The 20617-nt window shown below is 37.4% G+C and overlaps 2 protein-coding genes across 3 annotated transcripts in view; both read right to left on the reverse strand.

The window, feature by feature from the left end:
- Nucleotides 1-20617, reverse strand: part of RABGAP1 (RAB GTPase activating protein 1) — a gene marked incomplete at both ends in the record, with an annotated part of 118092 nt that overhangs the window by 37671 nt on the left and 59804 nt on the right. The gene's annotated exons all lie outside the window — the stretch shown is intronic.
- GPR21 (G protein-coupled receptor 21) lies at nucleotides 18815-19864 on the reverse strand (the record flags this gene model as incomplete). Its single annotated transcript, XM_084237159.1, has 1 exon — nucleotides 18815-19864. One exon carries the CDS (start codon nucleotides 19862-19864, stop codon nucleotides 18815-18817), a length of 1050 nt encoding a protein of 349 aa, XP_084093285.1.

The raw sequence follows: 20617 nt of genomic DNA on the forward strand, positions 1-20617 counted from the left end.
GTGGTATGGTGAAGGGTGAGTGGAACATACACATATGGAAAAGCAAAAAATGTAATCCCAAAATTAAAAAACAAATATTGTATATATAAAAATATACAATAAAGCCAGCCAAAATGATTATCTAGGGGAATCATTTCTTGTGCAAGGAAAACAGGACTACTACCTCAAACACTCAAAAGGCAGTAAATCAATTAAATGAGGCTCTGAAAAATCTGAATTATAATTTGAAAGACTGAAGAGGATACAAAAGCAGCATTAAGCAATTTTTGAAAGGATTTGAAACTCGGTGGATGGGGGGTGGAGGAGAAGAAGGGGGATTTGAAACACTAAAACAATGAGTAAGGTAAATTTTAGTGTGATAACACTTTGTAGAAATGATGAGCAGATGTATTTTTGACTTACATTCGGAGTGCAGCTATAAGGAATTAGTCTGGGAAAAAACAACTGCTAATTCTATTCTTGAATATGGCTCCATTTCTAGAGAGGATTCTAATTTTTTACATTCAGGAATTTCATGAAACAACAAAGCTCTGCAACACGCTAAGAATGGTAAGATTTGGGGTTGGGGGGAGGCAACTTTATTTATTCCTTTGTTTATTCCAAGAAAAACAGCTGTAATTGCCTGAAGAAAACTAAAATGCCAGATGATTATGCAGAATTAGCATCTTACAAACTTTTTCTACTTAGAGTCAGAGAGCAAATACTTTTGTCTTTGTGGGTCATTCAGTGTCACAATTCCTCAAGTCTCCCTTTGTAGCATGAAAGTACTATAAGAACATATAAACAACATTTATGTATTACGATAAAACTTTATTTCCAAAAGCAAGAAGCATGCTGGATTTGTTCCCCCTCCCCCCAAGGGCACAGCTTGTCAAGCCCAGCTCAAAATATACAAAACATAGCAATCTGTCATGTCCAACATGACCAAAGCGAAGATTTTTGTAGTGATTTTAAATATACCAATATGCTATTGTTAATTAATTTCACACATTTTACCTGTAGAAGTTCACAAATGCAGTAACTTGAAATATGTATATCTTTTAACGCATGCTTTTTTTCCATGTAGTGATGAATGTTAAAAATTTTTGGTGCATTTTATAAAAGTCAGTTCTCCAAAAGTCTGTATATTTCTATATCCAGAAAGTAGTAAAGGTTTAGAGGAGGCCCTGCAATTAGTGGTAGAGCCCCTACATTTCAAGCAGCAATACAGACAGCAGGACAGCTCAGAAATTACAGATGCACTCACTGAAACATATTAGATTGGCTTAAAAAAAAGACGCCACCAAATATTGGTGAGGATATGAAATAACTGGACTCTAATTACTGCTACCGGACATGCACAGGGGGACCACCCCTTTGGCAAATGGCACAACAATTTCTGATAAAGTTAAGCACACACAGTACCAAGACCCAGCAATTCTCCATCTAAGTATTACACAGGACAGGAGAAATGAAAATGTATTTCAACAGAAGAAGACACATACAAAAAATGTTCACAGTAACTTTAATTGTAATAGTCAAAAACTAGAAACCTCAAGAAAAAGATAAATTATGGTTGGTTCACATATTGGAATATATATACTTCATACATATATTTACATATAAGATACACACATTGCTTGAAATACTTTTATTCAAAACTGCACTCTAAAATAGCAGCACTTTTAAAATTTATTCATTAAACAAATACTAAGAATTAACATCACATTAAAATCCAAATCTTTTAACTTTTCCCTTTTCCCACACCCCTGCCAGATGGCACTACCACTGTTCCCCAAACATAATCCAAAATCAATGATAGATCCTACTGCATTTTAAAAGGAAAACGCATAACTTTTTATTTGTATAATAAAAACATTGTCTTCTTATTAAATAATGCCTTTCTGCTTACTGATAATAATGGGAGGAAGTAAGAAAAAAGATAATTTCAGAGCTCTGAAGTAACTGTGGCTAATGTTTGCTTGGCATCTGCCCAGCTTTTACATAATTATTTTTATGTAACAAATTTATACTGCTTTGAAAATGAACTTTTATTAACTGCAAAACGTACGCATCTTTTTGTGTCATTTGACAATTAACTTATCCAATCAATTTCAAGACACAGCAACATGCCCCAGGACTGTAATGTAACTGACCATGCCACATCACTACCGCAAGAGAGTTCAAGTTGCTCTGCTGCTTTTGCTGTGAACCAACCTGTACACTGGAGCCAAGAAAGCTTAAGACAGAAGAGACAGTTTCCACAATCACTCCATCTCCTCAAAGATCTAACATAACCCTTCTTTTTTGGGTTCTGAGTTACAATGCCAATTTGCCTTTCAGAAAAAATTGCACCAATTCTCTAACACAGAAATCACCCTGCTGTTTTGGAACACTCATCTGTTTTTCTTGCCCTTCTTCTAGTGAAGAAGGATTGAACCTAAAGTTGCAAAAAACTGCACACAAAGTTCACTGACTTACTTCATTTCCCCTCCAGTGCCATCTGCTGAAATCACACATCTATCCCCTTGCTTTGATAACTGGGAGGGCCCAGAAACACCACCACCCAGCAGCAGTGAGCACCACCCAGTACCAGGATGTTGGTTTCTAAATATCAGTGTACCTGTTATTTACCAATGAAAGGAAGCAAGGCTTCTTGGAGAAATGGTTGATTCCAGGATTGGGGCATGAAATATAAAGATGAGCCTGGAACATCCAGCAGTGCTGAGGAGTCGTGACTCCCTCCTCCCTGCCTCCCCCACCACAGAGAGCACAAGCCCCAAAAATGGAGCATGCCAAAGGCACACAGGGGCCCAGTGAGAGATCCCAAGGCCAAAGCTGGAACTTTTTGATGAAAAAAATAAACGTAGTGTTAGATTGTAATCTGAAGTATAAAATAAATATCCAAGAGTTTATACTTACATAAATAAATGACTGAATAAATAAACAGGGGAAGAAGGACAAATCCGCCATGCAGAAGAACTTCAAATAACTTAGGCAGACACCCTGCCATGTTATGGAGGGAGCCCTTTCCTTTGTAGGTCGTGCATGGCCCTTTGGAAGAGTCTAGTATGGGGCTGCGGGTGGGGATGAGTAACTTAACAGTGAAGAACCTGGACAAAGTCACCCTAGTCAAATGATTAAGGTCAGCACCTGCAGTTATATCACAGTGACAGTACCTACACTTTGATGTAAACTGATGAAGATGGGCACTTGACCTATGCTGCTGCTTCACCCAAACTCATAATGTCATGAGAAAAATATCAGATATATTTCAGTTAAAGGACATTATACAAAATACCTGACCAATAATCCATTCAACTGTCAAAAGTCACCAAAACAAGGAAAGTCTAAGCAACTATTAGTCAAGAGGGACATAAAGAAACAAGACTAAATGTAATGTAGTATCCTCTTTGGATTACAGAAAAAGATCATTAGGCAAAAACTAAGGCAATCTAAATAAAGCATGGACTTCTATTAATAGCAATGTGTCACTACTGGTTCATTGAATGTAACAAATGTTCCATATTAAGGTAAGATGTTAATCGGGGAGGAGGCAGTGCAGGATATGTGCACCACCCTATGTCAGTTTCACATTATTTCTATAAATCTAGAACTGTTCTTAACAATAAAATTTATTAAAAGAAAAAGGCATAACCTTCTTCCTATGCAATATGGAAATTTAAGCTTAGAAAGGTTAAACCCCACCCAAGTTCAAAGACCACTAACAATTGTACTTATCAGGTACTCCATTAAAATGCTGGTCTGAACTTTTGTAATAAAACTGGTGAGATGAACACTGTAGGCTGAGCAGTAATCAAATGCAAGCTCTGTTCCTGTGACTGCTTTTTGGGTGACTTTTTCTTTGGCCACGATTCCAAGTTCTGTAGTGTATGTATATGATAAACAATAGTGAGGCTCTGGGCTCTGTTACTTTCTTAAATTTTAAGACTCTTCTAAGACAATCTGCACAGAGAAAAATCTAAGGAAATGGTAATATTTGTGCTGTTTTTGCCTTCCCATCTTGATTTTGAGAGTCATCTATTAGTTTAAGTCACAGTGGTAATCTTTCTGGACTATTTTTATATCTTGCTGTGAGAATTGGCCCACTGGGTAACTTCTCAGGATTAACAAGGTACTGGGAACTGGCGGAAACCCTTTGAATACACACCCTTTGTAAACTCGAGTTGAAAAATAGAAAGCTAAGAATGGCAGGAAGAAAAAGAAAGTACCCAAAGAAAATGCAGTGGAAGGCTGCCATGAGAAATAACAGCATAGGGAAGATTATTATTTCCAAAGTAGCTTGTTGTCTAAAGAAAAAGCTAGATTCTGAGACTGGTCTGGAAAGTGATATATGCTTTAATAAATGTATCAAAAAATAATAATAAATGTATCATGTATAGCTTCAGAAAACCAAAACCTCACTCAGACTCATGATAACATATCTTATCTCTACAACATGCTTTACAGAAACAAAAGTTTTTGTTACATTTTGCTCTGAAAAAGTTATCTACAACTTGTCAAAAGTGATTTTGTAACTTAGTTTTTTAAGTCCCTAGGATAAAAATCCAAAAGGAAGAAAATTAAACTGAAGGGATGCTATGCTTAAGAGTGAATGAGGACTGAAAACATCCCTGAGATAAAAATCATTATCTTTTAATTCCATCTAACTCGTCGTCATAAGTTAGTTTCTTAGGCTTTGGAAAAAGCAGAATTGCTTAAGTGAAAAGATAACACAAAAGAATTTTAAATCTATTTAAAAATAAATGTTCTTGTGCTGGGCAGGACCAAGAAGATTCTACAAAATCTGGAAATTTTATTTCCATCAGTCACACTAAATCACACAGCATTTCTAATTTGATAGAGTAAAAATGGTAATTAAGAAAAACAATAACAATTACTTTCTTTTAAACAATAACTTTGTCTTTTAAACAATAATTTTGTCTTTTAAACTCAAACACTAGACCTATCTTAAGTGATACTTTATAGGAATTTGGTAAAATAAAACAAGGTATGCACAGTGTTCTTATCCTGAGATTTAAAAACAGACTATGGTTACCATAAACTCCCTGCCACTATGTAAAATTTTGCATCTATTTTTCAAGAGTGTTCAGGATCTTAAGAGATTTACTGGAATGTTTCATGACAGCAGAGATCTCTATATGCTCACATGCCTCACCGTCCTTTAGAAGTGTGCCTGGCAATTAAGGATTTGTTGAACAAATCAATTCTTGAGGATATATGGCACACATAAAGGTTTAAAGTCACTTAGCTTCTGTTAACAAATTCACCTTTATAGACTTAAAACTAATTATTTAAGCAGCAATTAAGAAGAGATAGGATGGATCTGTGATCATTGCTCTAAGTAGCTTATATACAAATAGGTTATACAGATCGATTTATCTTAACCTTGTGAAACGGTTTATATTACTGCCCCCATTTGATACATGAGGAAAGAAGTTACATCACTTGGGTCAATAGTGAGGAGCTGGGATTAGAACTCAACTAATTTGGTTTGGTTTTCTAGCCTACATTTTTTTTTTAAATTATTAAATCAACACTAATTTACAATGCTGTATTAATTTAGGGGAATAGGTTCTTGCCTACATTCTTAACCCCACCCAAAAAAAATATGTTATAAAAGTGAAGACATTCTTATCAGTGGTGTGATTTAGAATTCATAACATATTTAAAATGTTTGTCTTCCAGGGCCTCCCCTGGTGGCGCAACGGTTGAGCGCTGGGCTGCAAAGCTGCCCGCAGCCTCTGCAGTGCCAGTTCGCTCCCCGCTCTGGCTCTGGTGAATTTTCTCACCCTCCCGCGCTTCTGACTATACCCAGTGCTTGTATAAATAAATAAATAAATAAATAAATAAATCTTAAAAAAAAATTGTCTTCCAGACTCCTAATTAAAATCGCTATGACACAGACTCTGAAAATGTGTTTTCTTTATACTCACATGAAAAACTGAACGAAGGCTGTGCAATATTTATGAAAAAGCAGAAATAACTATGGCCCTAATGACATGTAGATGGAGACATATACAATGCTTTTAAACATAAAAGCAAAGTAAAAAAGATCTCACCATATGGTATTTCTGTGAGTTACAGATGACTTCCAGCATGTATCTTAACCATTTCTCATAAATAAAAATCTGTACTCTTTCAAATATTCTGGGTTTTATTCCTGGGTTAGGGCTGACCAATAGATAGATGTATTTTTACATCAAAGTATCTTGGCCTCTCAAAGAACCATGTTGAAAAACTGTGTTATTGGCATGTTTTAAGATCCTGTGTTTGGGGCTTAGTGCTATGTAGGGGGATCTGCAACTTTAGACAGCATGCAATTCAGAAACCAACTGTATATCATCAATATCATGATTAACCAAATAAAATCATAAGGAAGATAAATGAGGTAGCAAAAAAATTGACAGACGAAAAATAAACGGTACAATAAGAGTGTTCTTTTTTTTAAAACCCATGAATCATGTTAACCCAAACACTCTAGGGCTTTTCCAATTATCTTTTATTCTTTTGAAATCATTTCTCAGAGGCAAAAATCCATTTGGGCTCCTCTGTTATAATTGTCTAATTTAAAGGAGCTCTTCTATTTCAAGACAGCCAACTGACTATACCAACCTCAAATGCCATGAATCCTTTACTCTTCTCTTCCCACCCAATAAAAAAAAAACCTAGCCTAAATACACACAACAAAATGACAACTGTGTACTACAATTGATGAACTGCCACACACTTTTCATTACAGAAAGCAGACTCAGAAATGGGGTTCCAGCAAAGTTTGCCAAGTAAGCGCCTCTCACTATAATACATACTTTAACACTATGTTAGTGGAACAGTTGTGTACTTATACTGAATCCATAGCCTACAGTGTAATAGGAAAGCAGATGACTTCTTTAGAAGGGATAGCTTTTTAATAAAATAATGTACTGCTGCTATCACATTGTTTCAATCCAAATATGGCATTATAGTACCATTCTAAAAATAAATCTAAGTCCCATGTGATATGCAGTCTTTTAGCTATGTTCATTTCCTTTTAGGGCTTAAGTTTCCCACAGGAAAATTATTCAACGTTTGGCAAAAATGTTCCAAATCATGTATAGATAAGGCGTAAATGCTAACTCCACTGTCAACCTTTTCCTGTGTTGCTATTGTTGTTTTTCCTTCACAGAGATCCATCAACAAGAGGCCCAAGAAGCAGGAAATAATCAAGAACTGTACCTGACAAAGTGGACACAAAAAGTGTCACCTTGAGTAAAAAGGTGGTGAGGGAGGCAATTTATTTGTCAGCTACATTTAAAAACACAACATTATCATATACAAAGTCATATTCCAAACAAATGTTTTGAGTAACTATGAAGATTTGCAACACATATTTCAAAAGTATTATTTATATTGAGAAAAACTGCACGTCAAATACTTTCTAAGTACATCTTAATACAGGTCAATACAGATTGCTTTGTTTTGATGTATTATTTACTTAAAGATTTTATAAAGAATTATATACTAAGAATAAAATCTCAAAATCACCCACTCATAATATACCATACACGCATAATTCACATTCCTCAAGTTATATTTTCTATAACCAAACCAATCAAATTACAACTTTGATGATGATGTATGAATGCTTTACAATGCTTAACAAATACTCAGTTCCACCTAAAAAAAAGCTGGTGTCTTCTGAAAATGACAAGTCTTAGTCAAGATTTAAGTGGGCCTACTTAATACCAAAAATACAAGACAACTATAAGATGCCTAGCTATATTAAAATATAGCTTCATACTAACAGTTTCCTGCTCTTCTAACAGTGAAACATTAAGTGGGAATCTACATTTGCACAACGTGAAATGCAGAACTGCACTGTGGACGCCATAGGAGACCCGCCTTCATAAACATATTCACACATGGCAGGTTGTGGTCTGGCCTCAATGTTTGTTTTGTTTTTTCAAAATACGGAACTCAATGAATTTGTCTGTCATCCTTGTGTAGGGGCCATGCTAAGCTTCTCTGTTTCACTCTAATTTTGGTGTATATGCTGCCAAAGCACATTTAATTATATAACTCTGCATAGCTTTGAGACATAAATGATGTCTCCATGAACCCTAATATATAAGAAAAATCATGTTTAAGACTTTAGCTTTTTTTTACTGGAGAACCAATCTTAAGAAACAAAGTTAGGGCCTCCCTAGTGGCACAGGCCGTTGAGCGCAGCGCTGTGAAGCTGTCTGTAGCCTCTGCAGTGCTGGTTCCCACTGGCTGCGGAGCAACCCACATGGCATGGCAGACCTCTCACGCCGCTGCTCCCCTCAGCAATGTATTTCAGTCAGTCTGCCTGTTCTGTTCCCGGCTCTGTCTCGGTGAATCCTCTCACCCTCCCACACATCTGGCCTGTACCCCGGTTCTTGTATAAATAAATAAATCTTTAAAAAACAAAAGTAATAGTTTATTAAAAAAAAACAAAGTTACCTTATTTCATTAATGTAAAAAAGCCATAATTACTTATTTTACTATTAAAACTTCAAATTCATCAGCACATAGTAAAACTAAACAAAAGTCTATAGTATCTATGAAGTAATGCTAACTTACCATATAGGCAGTAAAAATGCTCCTGGAAGTTACTTAATTAAGGTTTAAATTTTGAAAGTTTTAAAAGAAACTTTAAAAGGTATTGGAGAAGCAGTGATTTTCAATTTTATTTAAGCAAAGATTTTATCCTCCACTATCACTAGTGATACAAATACCATAAATACCAATGATGGCATTCTAGAACCTCACATTTCATATAGTTTTGCTTCCCCTAACATCTCTCAGGTGGTTGTGCTTGATCAAGAGCACTTTCTAATGGTGATTCTGTATGGAGCTTGTCCTCTGCCACCATGCACAAGTCTACATACTTAATAAAGGCAATATCTACCAAGGGCCAGAGATTACGAAAGCCATGCATTTTTTATTACCTTCCCCTTCATCTCAGAGAAAAAAGTGATCCAAAAGTACAGTTATCATTGCAACAGCTACAATCGAAGAGCTTTACAGTTCTTATAACCTGCTTCTGATCTTGAGCTGACTCCTATAATCCTCACTTAAAGATGAGTGTCATCCTCATTTTCAGACAGATTTAGACCACCTAATAAACTGACAGAACTGGGGTCTTTATGCCCAGTGATCTCTAGGTCACAACACACCCCATCATGCTGTTAATAATGTGTGGTGTGAACAGAATCTAAGTGGGAATGGTTTCAATTCCCACACATATCAGGTCATGAAGACAGGGAACTTTTAAAAGCGAAAAAGCCTTGAGTCAGAGTCTGTTCCCCAAGGAGCAATGAAAACAGAGACCCACAAATGGCCTTATTATTTTTTTTTTGTCTACCTATAAAGAAATGGCTTTGGCAGTGGGGATTTCCCCAGCCTTTCTGGAAGAAATTTCAATAAATCATGCTGTCTACATGCTGTAACTTTTGCTTTCTCCCTAAAATAGCCTTACTAGTATTTGTTGAAAACTGACAGACACAAAATTTAAAGTTTTAAGCTAAAAAGATTCCGATTTTGTTCAAAGCCAATATAATCTTTTTATAACAGACCAATAAATCTTTCATTAAGTGACTACAACTGATATTAACATAGAGATGCATCTTTAACTTTGCAAAGGGCTTTCTCTTGCCACATGTCATGTGATATTTGTAGGTCACTTTATTAGGGTCTTTTGTATAATGATCCTTTGGGTTCCTTTAATCCTGTCTCCAGCTGGATAGCTGAAGTCACTCTCATTCAAGGAGAAATCCCAGAGCCTCACCTATGCATATACTGCCTTTTAAGGAATCCACCTACCAGGTGCCTCCTCAGCTATGTGTACCACATAGCACTTTCTATTCCTCTCATGATCTCATTTCTTGTATTACAGGAACTTACATTCCAGTAGGGGACATACTGTGTACTCCTCAAATACACACACGTTTGTTTTCATGTATTCCTTCCCATAATATCCAAGAAGATGCTTTCTAGTATCTGCTGTCTTCACTGTGTATAAAACAAAATTTAAAAATCTAGAAAGATCCAAACTGTTAATAAGGGTGATGTGGCAGATTACAAATGAGAAAGGTCTTCCTTTTTGGAAATGGCCCTGGAACTCGGTTTCCACAATAATGAAAGAGGGGCAATACTGCCTTCACCTTTCTTCCCAGGAGTACAAAACAAGGGGAACAGGCACCTGCTTTGTAAAGGGCCCATTGGTCACATCAGGCCTCAGCTGTCCTTCAGCACATGCTCCAACCTACACTTCAGGTTTCCCTCTTCTCCTAAAATCAGTCCTTTCTGTCTACAGCCATACCTCCCCGAACACGCGGTCTCTCATCTAAAATTTGTCTTTTTCCAAATGTGTTCTATGCTTTCATAAAAAAGCACAGACCACATAATTGTAAAGGTCCAATCATACAAAACTTAGAGTGAAAGACAGCAGACCCTCCTCCTTCCTCCCACTCTGCTCTTCAGAAGCAATCATCTCCACCATTCCTTAAAAGCTGTTTGCTTTTTCTTCGTATACCTGAACAAAATGCTTAAATTGCTATTTTCTGGGTTTTCCTGACTTCCTGGTACAGGAGGCTACCACAGATCTGTTATAACCCCCACCCCACACACATAACTCCTTTGCTTCATCCTGCCTCTCAACATAGTTTTGTTACAATTTTTGGTTAAACCAATACTGTTCATAGCTGAATGATAAAGAACGTGATAAAGAACGTTAAAGAAAGTTTCCTTCTTTAACTTTCTATTTTTTCAGAAGTTATTAATTGCCCTTTTCTCTTTGCCTCAGTAACCTACATATCTATCACCACTCTTCTACAATCTGACAGAACTGGAAATTTCTCTCGGTTCCTAAAGATCTATCTTCTCACATCCTCCTGCCTTCAGCTCCAATGAGTTGCCTTCTGGGACGGGTACGCAGATGGATTCCCCCTTCACCGTGGGATTCTCTGTACTTTTCTCTTATTGGAGTTCTTCTTAACTGGGCTCTCCATTTACCCTTTTCTTGGTTTCCTCCTTAAATAACTTCTAGAGAAAGGATGTAAGACAGGAAACAGCCTGAAACCTGGCATATATCAAATTAAGTTTATTCTACTCTCATGCTTGAATGAAAGCTTGATGGCGTTCATAGAAGTCTAGGTCAAAAACCACTCCTCAAAAAGTCCCATGCACTTCATGCCTGTACCTAGGGTCCCACTTTCCCTTCCCTGCTTCAGATCCAGATGTTCTGGGAATTTTCTTTATCCCCAGTGGTTTGCAATTTTATAATGATTCGCCACCATAGTCTTTTTATTATATTATGTTGGTCCTTTTCCTTAGAGAAATGCATATCCTTCAGTTCTGGAAGTTTTTCCTTTGATAATTCTTTGAGAACGTCCACCTTTCTTTTTTCTGTTTCTGAAAATCATGTTAGTCAGATAGTGGACCTCCTTGATTAAATCCTAATTGTCTTGCTTTTTATCTATTTTGTTTGTTTTACTATCTGTCCTACTATAATTTTATCTTCTAACCTTTTTGATTATAAATTATATCTAAAGAGCTCTTTATTATTCTTAGTTACAATTGGATTAAAAACAAAACATTTCTTCTAGACTTTCATTGTTTCAATTTCCTCTGAATTTTTTTCCTATGGGCTCTGCATTTTCTGTGAGATCTTTCTCAAAAGATCCCTGGGCTGGCTGTTAATATGAAGAGAGTAAAAACCTAACTGGAAGCTCTGTATGCAGGGGCAGGATTTGTTGACGGATGGATGTCAACTTAAACTGACTGAGTAGGGAATGTGACCGTTCACCATCAGTCCCCAGACTAGACTCCTCTGAATCTCCTTAGAAAGTTTATGTCTGACTGCACACATTCTGGGACTACTGTGGGATGAGACCCATTATTTAATATGCAGGCTTTGTTTTGACACTCAAGTTTTCAATAAGGCACCTTAGTCCCATCCTCAGTTATACAAAGCAGCCAGTTTTTGTGGTTCAGCCTCTCCAAAGCGTAAAGCTCTCATCTTTAGAGATGGTGAAAAACCAGTTGCCTGCCTGGGCTAGCTTGGGTGGGGTGGGGTAGAGATGTGGCGGGGTGGGTGACTGTAGCTAATGTTTCTTTCTGCTTTCTAACAATTCTTCAGCTTCCAGCTTCATATTACTTACTCTCTGCCTGTAGAAGTAGCTCAGACTCTAATTCTCAAGTATTTACTAGGCTCTACAGGCAAATGCTTTTTGTTCCTCCAGCAACTTGACATTAGGATTCAGCTATGTGGATTCTGCTGAGTCAATTATCACTTGTCCACTGGGTTTCTTCTATATTCCAAAGTTCTGCTGGCTTTATTCATCTATCATCTCTGCTCCTATTCTCTTTGTTCATCTGTATTACCCCTTTGCTTGGCTTTTCAGTCAAGTGACAGAAATTCTATATTCATTCTGCTATAGTTAGCAGAAGTCTAAGAGTTAGCTTATATATAGTGATAAAAGTTTCTTAATCTCTCTAAGCTTAAATTTCCTAACCTGTTAAGAAGGGTTAATAAAAATCTCTACCTGACAGGTTTCTGTGAGAATTAAACAAAGAATGTAAGCTTTTGAGTCACAGGCCTGGGTTAGAATCCTAGAGTTCCTACTTATGAACTGTGACTCTGACAACTCTCATCTCAGTCTCCTCATGTGTACAATGGAGTTAACAAGTCACTACACCATACAGTGTGGGAAGGATTAAATAAGACAAAATTCTCCTAAAACTTATGAAGCTTGAATTAGCATATTGTTGCTCACAATGCTTCTAATACCTATGATTATACACATACACACAGACCTCATTTCAGTCTATTTAAATCTTATTAATTCAGAGTCTGGCTCAGTGAAGCCAGACTCAGTGGCTCTAATTCCTCTGCAAAAGTAGCATGGCATAATAGGAAAGCAGAATGAATTAGCAGGAAGTCTGGATATTATCATAAATAGATGGATGGCCACTGGACTGGTTTCCTGCTGTATAAGAATCAGATCAAATGATGGCTCTCAAATGTCTCTCTCCTTTGTTAGACAAGATTTGATATTCAATATATTCAATGTTTCCATGTAAACTGGCTGGTACTGTTAATTTTTACAGGTAGTTCATGTCTGCTGTTTTTCCAACTAGACATGTATACAGACATTACATGAAAATTGTAAGTCATTTCCCAAACATAAAAGAATAAGGTCATCCTTTGATTATTAAATCATAAGACAATATATTTTATGGTAAAAGGTAAGATCAGTATTATAAAGTCACCCCATGAAGAAAAAGAATGAATATCAGACTTGGAAAACTACTCAGACAAGGTTTTTACTAAAAGAAATAACAAAAATCAACTTAACTATAGAAATAATAGGTCAATTAGAAGGCAAGCTGATGAGTGCTGAAGCAGGGATGATTTCAACTTTTATTATGATCCCAATGGCCAGGTTTTCTGATTGTGGAGATGGAGCACTGGTCTTCATCTAGTACCAGTAACGGTTTACATTATAGAACCATATCCTTCCCAAGATTACACCTTCGCCAAGGAATATTCTGAATAAGGTTTGGCTTCCCATGAAGATCTGCCAATAAGGAAAGGCTACTCCCTATTTCTAACATCTATTTCTTTTTTTATGACTTTTTTTTAAAATTAATTTATTTATACAAGCACTGGGTACAGTCAGAAGCGCGGGAGGGTGAGAGAATTCACCAGAGCCAGAGCGGGGAGCAGAACAGGCAGAAGGACCGAAGTACACTGCTGAGGGGAGCAGCGGGCGGCAGGAGAGGTCTGCGCGCCATGTGGGACCCTCCTCTGGTGGCCGGGGAGCAGCCGGGGATCGAACTGGCGCTGCAGAGACTGTGGTCAGCTTTGCAACCCAGCGCTCAACCGCTGGGCCACCGGGGAGGCCCTAACATCTATTTCTTATTTTAAACTAATAAACTGACACTATGATGTTGTACACTGGCATCATGAGAGCTCACCCCAAGAAAAAGATCCACAATACCAACCATCCCACCACTTGGCCTTGGCAAATTCCTCCAGCCATCACTATATGAGGTTTCAGAAAAGACAGTCACAGAATTTTTCCATATGAAACACCTAAAAACGACAAAGTTCTACAAGAAAGGAATATCGTGATCCTTCTCTCCACCCTCTCTGAAGCCAGCTAACCCCACTGTCTGATATACAGCAGGGCGAGCAGTATAAGTGCTTCATCATTACATCTTAAACTTTCCCTAAAAACCACTGCTATTACATAAATGCAATTCCCCACACCCTCAAATACAGAGCATGTTAAAAGAAAGGAAGATGGAGTTAGAAAACTGCTCAAGACTAAATAAATGGGAGACAAAGCAGAAACAGAGAGGTAGAACTATTTAATCAAACTAGTCTATCACTCCTCTTTCCTTAGAAAGGATCATTCATTCATTCAGTCTGTAAAACTTCTGCTCTAAGCCAGTGTTAGATTCTTGAGATAAAGATATGAAGAGATCCTGTCCCTGTCTTCAGAGTTTGCAGACAAGTATGGGATGCAAGTAAAGCAGTTAAAATGAACAACTTACGTTTTACTGTCGTTTTAGAAAGGTGAGGCTTTATCATGCCTCTTTTCTCAAATTTGGGACTGCTCAGTAGCATGAAATTGCCACCCGGCATTGAGCTGCAAAGATCTGAATGTGGGATAAGGTCACATCATTATGTATGACTTCCTGAGAGGTAAAACCATGGCAGATACAATAGTAGAGCCAGTATCTTCGTTGTACAAGGTGGGTAGTAAGACAGTTCTGTTAACAGTCAACAGAAAAGAACTTTTACATCTGTTATCTAATTCAATCCCCGAAGAAGGAAAAAGGGCTGGTAGTCTCCTTTTATAGAAGAATTAAGCATTTAGAGAAGTTACTTGCCCTTACTAGTTAATTAGTAACAGAAACCTAAATTTCTGATTTGCAATTTAAACATCATTTTAATCATTTCCTGATACCCTCTCCCCTAAATTTTGAGGAAAGTCAAGCAGCTAATTTAGAGCCTTGAGACATGTCTAGAGTATCCCCAGATTAATATGTTACAAATATATCAATAACATGTACATTTAATAGAAAAGATTTGGTTTTTCTTGAAACAGAGAAACTATGCAAAAATCAATACACTGAATTGTATGAAGACTTTAAACAAGTCTCATAGTGACCATGATTCTCTATTCCTTTAAGCATCCGCAAATCTGTTCATATACAATGAATTCTGGTTTGCCAATAATTTATTTCACAATTTTTTAATAATACAAAAACACAGTGAAATTAAAATATTTCCTAAAAAGTTGTGCAGATTTTTCATTCAAACCTGAAAAGCTGAGGAACCTCTCCCAGAACCCACTCCACTATCTGGGAGCCTGTAACCCTGTTGCTTCATTTTCAAGTTTAAAAATGTGGACAATGCATTTATGGTACAAAAATTCAAGTTTTCCCAATCCTTAAAACACTGAAATTATTATTCAAGTAAAAAGGAAAAGCCATTATAAAAGGTTCAAAAAGGATTAACTAGCAATAAAGCTTAAAGAAAACCCTTTCCAAATGGAATTTAGGTTAAGAGCCAATAGGCTCATCAAAATCAAAACACTCATTCTGGTGGGGGGGTTGTTCTTTCATTAAAGTGGAGGTACACTTGTCCTTTTATAATTGCTTTTCCACTCTAAGAGGAAAAAAAACATACCCTCACTGAAATCACTGTATAAAAACACACAAATAATTTACAAGTATGATTAGTATACTCTTATTTTAAAATTCACTATTAAATAATTTCTTTTTTTTTAAGATTTATTTTTATTTATTTATGCATATAAGAACTGAGGTGTAGGCCAGAGGTGTGAGGGGTGAGAGGATTCACCAGAGACAAAGTGGGGAGCAGAACAGGCAGAGCTACTGAAATACACTGCTGAGGGGAGCAGCGGGTGAGATAGGTCTGCTGAGCCATGTGGGTGACCTTCCTGGCCGGGGATTGAACTCAGGCCACAGTGGTTGGCAATAGCTTGACAGCGCTGAGACTTAAAGCCCTGCACCACCAGGGAGGCCCACTATTAAATAATTTCAACAAAACTTCTCAAAGGTTCTTCTTCCTCTGATCGTATGCCATATAAAGTTAAATGCACTGTCTTGCAAAAGCCCAAGGTAACTGATACTAAAAATATACTTTTTTTCCTCATTCTAGTCAGACTGGTATTTAAACCAAATATCAACAAATGTTGCATTAAATATGCCAGCATGAAAAGGTTGCTTAAACACAGCTCTCCAAATGGATCATATAGAAACATCTCCCCCATCTCTGAAGGTTAGAGAATTATTTCCAACATGCACCCACACTGGAAATAAAAATAAAAAAGCAGTGAACGTGAGAACAGAATTTGTACCTGGGAGAAACAGTTTATATACTCCAATGAAGCAAGATAAACTGGAAAGACAGTGATATTAAGGGAGGGGATGTTTTTCTCTAAAATGACTACATCTACTTAGTTTCTACTTTAGTTTTAGACTGAGACATAGAGATTCTTATATCATCTGAATCTAGCATTAGGACAAAAATCTATTAACAAAAGCACTTATTAAAAGTTGAATCTTTCCAGTCATTAAAAGACCAGCTTAACAGCCATTTCTAGAAAATTAAACTTATTTTCTATTTTCCATTTGCTATTTCAGGAAAATATTAAAAGGGCTCAGCCCCTCTCCCAAAGTAAAATCCATGGATTTAACACCAGTTCCTTATAAAAAATTAAGTATTTAAGATTCCTCTGTCTGTTGAGCTAAAAATTCACAAGCGTACCATACAGATTTGAATAGGTTACACTCTTCAACATACACGATAATAAAGGAAATACTGTTTTTTAAGATGTATGCCACTTCAATAAAGGGGAAATGTGTACATCTATTTTTCAGAATCCAACAGAAAAGGCTTTCCACTTGAGAAAGCAATTCAACAGAGTCATTGCTAATGTAAGTTGCATTGCAATGAACTCTAAATTTTGAAGCAGCTTAGAATTAAATCTTCTAATACTAAATATAAGAGCAAACATGTTTTGGGAAAGAACGTAGAACCTGAGGTTGAAATGTTTATACAACGCGTACTTAAAAACAAATTTAAGTAGAAGACATCTGAGGTTTAAATGAAATCAGTATCTTAAAGCCTAAAATCTTAAGAATGCTGCCCTTTATTTTAAAATGGGGGAGGAGGTTTTCCAATATTATCATGTAAAACCGAAGCATAACTGCCAGTTTTATAAATATCCAAGTCCTTTCTGGGATTCAAAAATCGACCTGCTCACGTCCTTTGGCCTCTCCCATCTCCCTGAACACCAGTGTCAAATTCAGATTACAACACCAAGCTGAAGGCAGAGATCAAGTCAGTCCCCTGAAGACATCCAAAACATTAAAACCAGTAGAATAGCAGAGGAAATACTCTCCTGCCTGGAGCTGCTGAGAAAGCTTCCTTCCTTTAGAAAACTAAATCTCTTGCCCTAAAGATAATCACTTTTAAGAACAAAACACCACGACTACACTCAAACACACAGTGTTATCAGTTCGTAATTCTATAGAATAACAATAATAAATTCCTATAGATTTTGCTAGACCTGTGGCTTAAAGAAAAAACAAACCACCACCAAACAATAAGGAAAGAACTGTATTCCACAAAATTCTTTTCCAGAAAGAGAAAAGTAATAAGAGATCAAATTATCAGATTTTCTCCCTTCCTCATGCCAGTCTGAATCCCTTAACAATAACTAAAATAATGTTTTAAAAAATTATTAGCTACTTTATTACTTGATTCTGTAAAACTACAAAAAGAACATCTCAATTAGCCCCCTGCTTTTTAAAAATTTAACTAAAGGTATGGTATATTTTCTGACTTAGTTCCTTAGAACACCTTTCTCCCTGATATTCTAATATTTCAAAAGTCTTTGGATAAAAAGAACAGGAAAGACTAATGACATACTTTTACATAATTTCATCACTATAAAAATGGCAGCCAATATTATGATTATTTTAAGCTTATTAAAACACATTTTGCTGTAAAAGAGAAATCTAGTTCAAATACTCTAAATATACACGTACAAAGGCAAAATTACTGCAACACAAGCACTTCCTATGTACACATTTCTTTAGATCTCTGTGAAGCATAGCACAAAAAGTAGCCCGGTTTTTCATAGTTTTGCTGCACTTTTGCTTCACTGCAAAGTTTTAAAATTAATGTTTAAGTGTTCACATTATTCACTGTAGAGAATTCTCTCAAGAGAATAAGACATAAAACATTTGGCTTTCTAAATGACAGTGTTAAAACTTTCAGTGTAGTTAACTTTGGCACACACACGATTTTATAACCCTGTTAATTCACTGCATATTTGAATATTTCCTGTTAAATCAATTGCACATGAAGCCCAAACAGCTGGAAAGAACCCAGAAAAATGTCAAGAAAACTATGACTTTTAAAAATGCTGACGGTCTTCACACCCAGGTTCTGTCATGCCAGCTGGAGAGAGGTGTTAGATATGGCTTTATTCATTTTAAATGCGAGAACTGTAGTCATTTCCATGACATTACAAAAATTTGAACCAAGAGCAATTTATCTTCATGGTCCTGATACTTCTGACTTAAAAGCACTTTTCAGAAAATCATTTCTGCAAACTTAGAAGACATTTTGGATGGATCATTTGTTTGCTATTGCTTGCATTCAAATTATTTTGTCCCAGATTTCCTACTGACCTGGGAATACAAAGAGATAAGAAGACACATTGGATCACATGACAGACAGTGACCCAATATCTGAACCCCTTCAGATGTGGCATCCGTTAAGGTTGCCTTTGCTCCTAACTGTGTAAGGATCTTTGCCTATGGTCTCACTTGCACAGGAAGTACACATGGCCCCTGAGAGGTGTTTCAGTCCCCTTTGGAAGACACTGTTGGAGAGACTATAAATGACACAGTTGCAGAAACTGTTACTAATAGCAAGCCAGGTGGTCAAGAAGGATGCAAAGCGGTTGCTGTGGCCAGTGGAGCTCTCCAATAAGAAATAGATGATGTACGGCAACCAGAGGATGTAAAATACACTAGTAATTCGGAACAGGACCATGGCATAACGCTTATCGGGACAGGCCTGCACCTCCCCAGTCTCCCCACTCTGGCTGCCGAAGCGGGCTTGCCTTTCGCTGATTTCCTTTGTATGTTGTTGGCAGATGCGGAAGATGTTGAAATAGGTGAAGCACACAATAAGGGCGGCCGGGGCATACAACATCATCACGATGAACAGGGTGAAGTAGGGGTTGGTGTGCCAGGACTCAGCACACCACTGAAACACATCTCCATGATATCCAGGCTTGCCCCAGTAGAAAAAGGAAGGTAGGAAGACCAGGGTGGAGTATAGCCAAATCAGGAAAATACACAGGCGCAGTCTCCAGGGTGTGACCAGAGTGTTATAGGTTAAAGGTTTAGTGACGGCGATGTATCTATCGATGCTGATACAGGCCAGAGAGGCCATGGAGACACTCTTCAGAACTGATACTACAAAGCCAAAAGCCTGACAAGTCAAAGACTCCTCTACTGGAAGTGGGTAGTGGAGGAGTGACAAAGAAGGGACCAGGCAGCTGACCCCCACCAAGAGGTCAGCATAGGCCATAGTCTGGATAAAATAACTTGTAGTGTGGTGATTTAACAAAGGTGCACAGTGGAACACAAAAATCACAATGATGTTGCCAGAAATGATCAATACAGTTAGAAAAACAATAATCAACACTTCCAAAAGGCAAAAATTGACAGTTTCCAAATAGTCAAATGCCAAGAGGCAAAAAGGGTGGCTGCTCTGATTACCATCCAAGGTGGAGTTCATCTTGAGCTCAGGAGTGATCTCTCACTTCATGCTGCCGCTTGGCTGCTACCAACAGTTCAAAGGAGCAGTGGCTGTCATTGCGGTCAGCTTTGTGTGTGTGTGGTAATGCCAGAGAAGCCTTAGTCCCCAAGCTCCTGAAGCTGCTGCTCTGGTGCATTGCCTGTAGTGCAATTCCCCTTTAAATCCTCCTTGGAATAGGGAGAGCCAGCAGCAGTTGTCTGGCCAGTCCCAGATGAGGCCACAGTACCAGGTTTACCATACACATAGCACCAGGGGGTTAAGGCAAACTCTGGGTACAATGTCTTCAGGCCAATGAGGATAAGGATTAGGGGCAGAAGAGAAGGGAGGAAGATTAGGAGCTTCAGCAGGAGTTGTAATGAGTCTCCTCTGAACAGCTGATAGAAGAAAAGGAGAGAGCATTTTACATTTTGCATCCAATGCCCTAATCAAAGACCCTGGCTAGCTCAGGCTGGTACCACCCCTCCTACTCCATCCCATTGCACCCAACAGAACTATTCATAGCTACCCCCAGGAGCACCCCACACACTGGTCCTTACTCTACAGAGGCACCCGCCACAACATCAAGCTTTCACAATAAACATAAAACAAAATCAATCGCAATCAGCTCAGTCTATTCCCGCTCCCTTTCATTTGAGCCTTTTGGGGGAGAAAAAGAATCTGCTGTTGCATTTCTGAAAACATTTGACTATAATTACTACTACTAACAAAATTAACTGAGATAACTTATTTTCT

Source organism: Talpa europaea (assembly GCF_964194135.1).
Source record: "Talpa europaea genome assembly, chromosome: 7".
Lineage (NCBI taxonomy): Eukaryota > Metazoa > Chordata > Mammalia > Eulipotyphla > Talpidae > Talpa > Talpa europaea.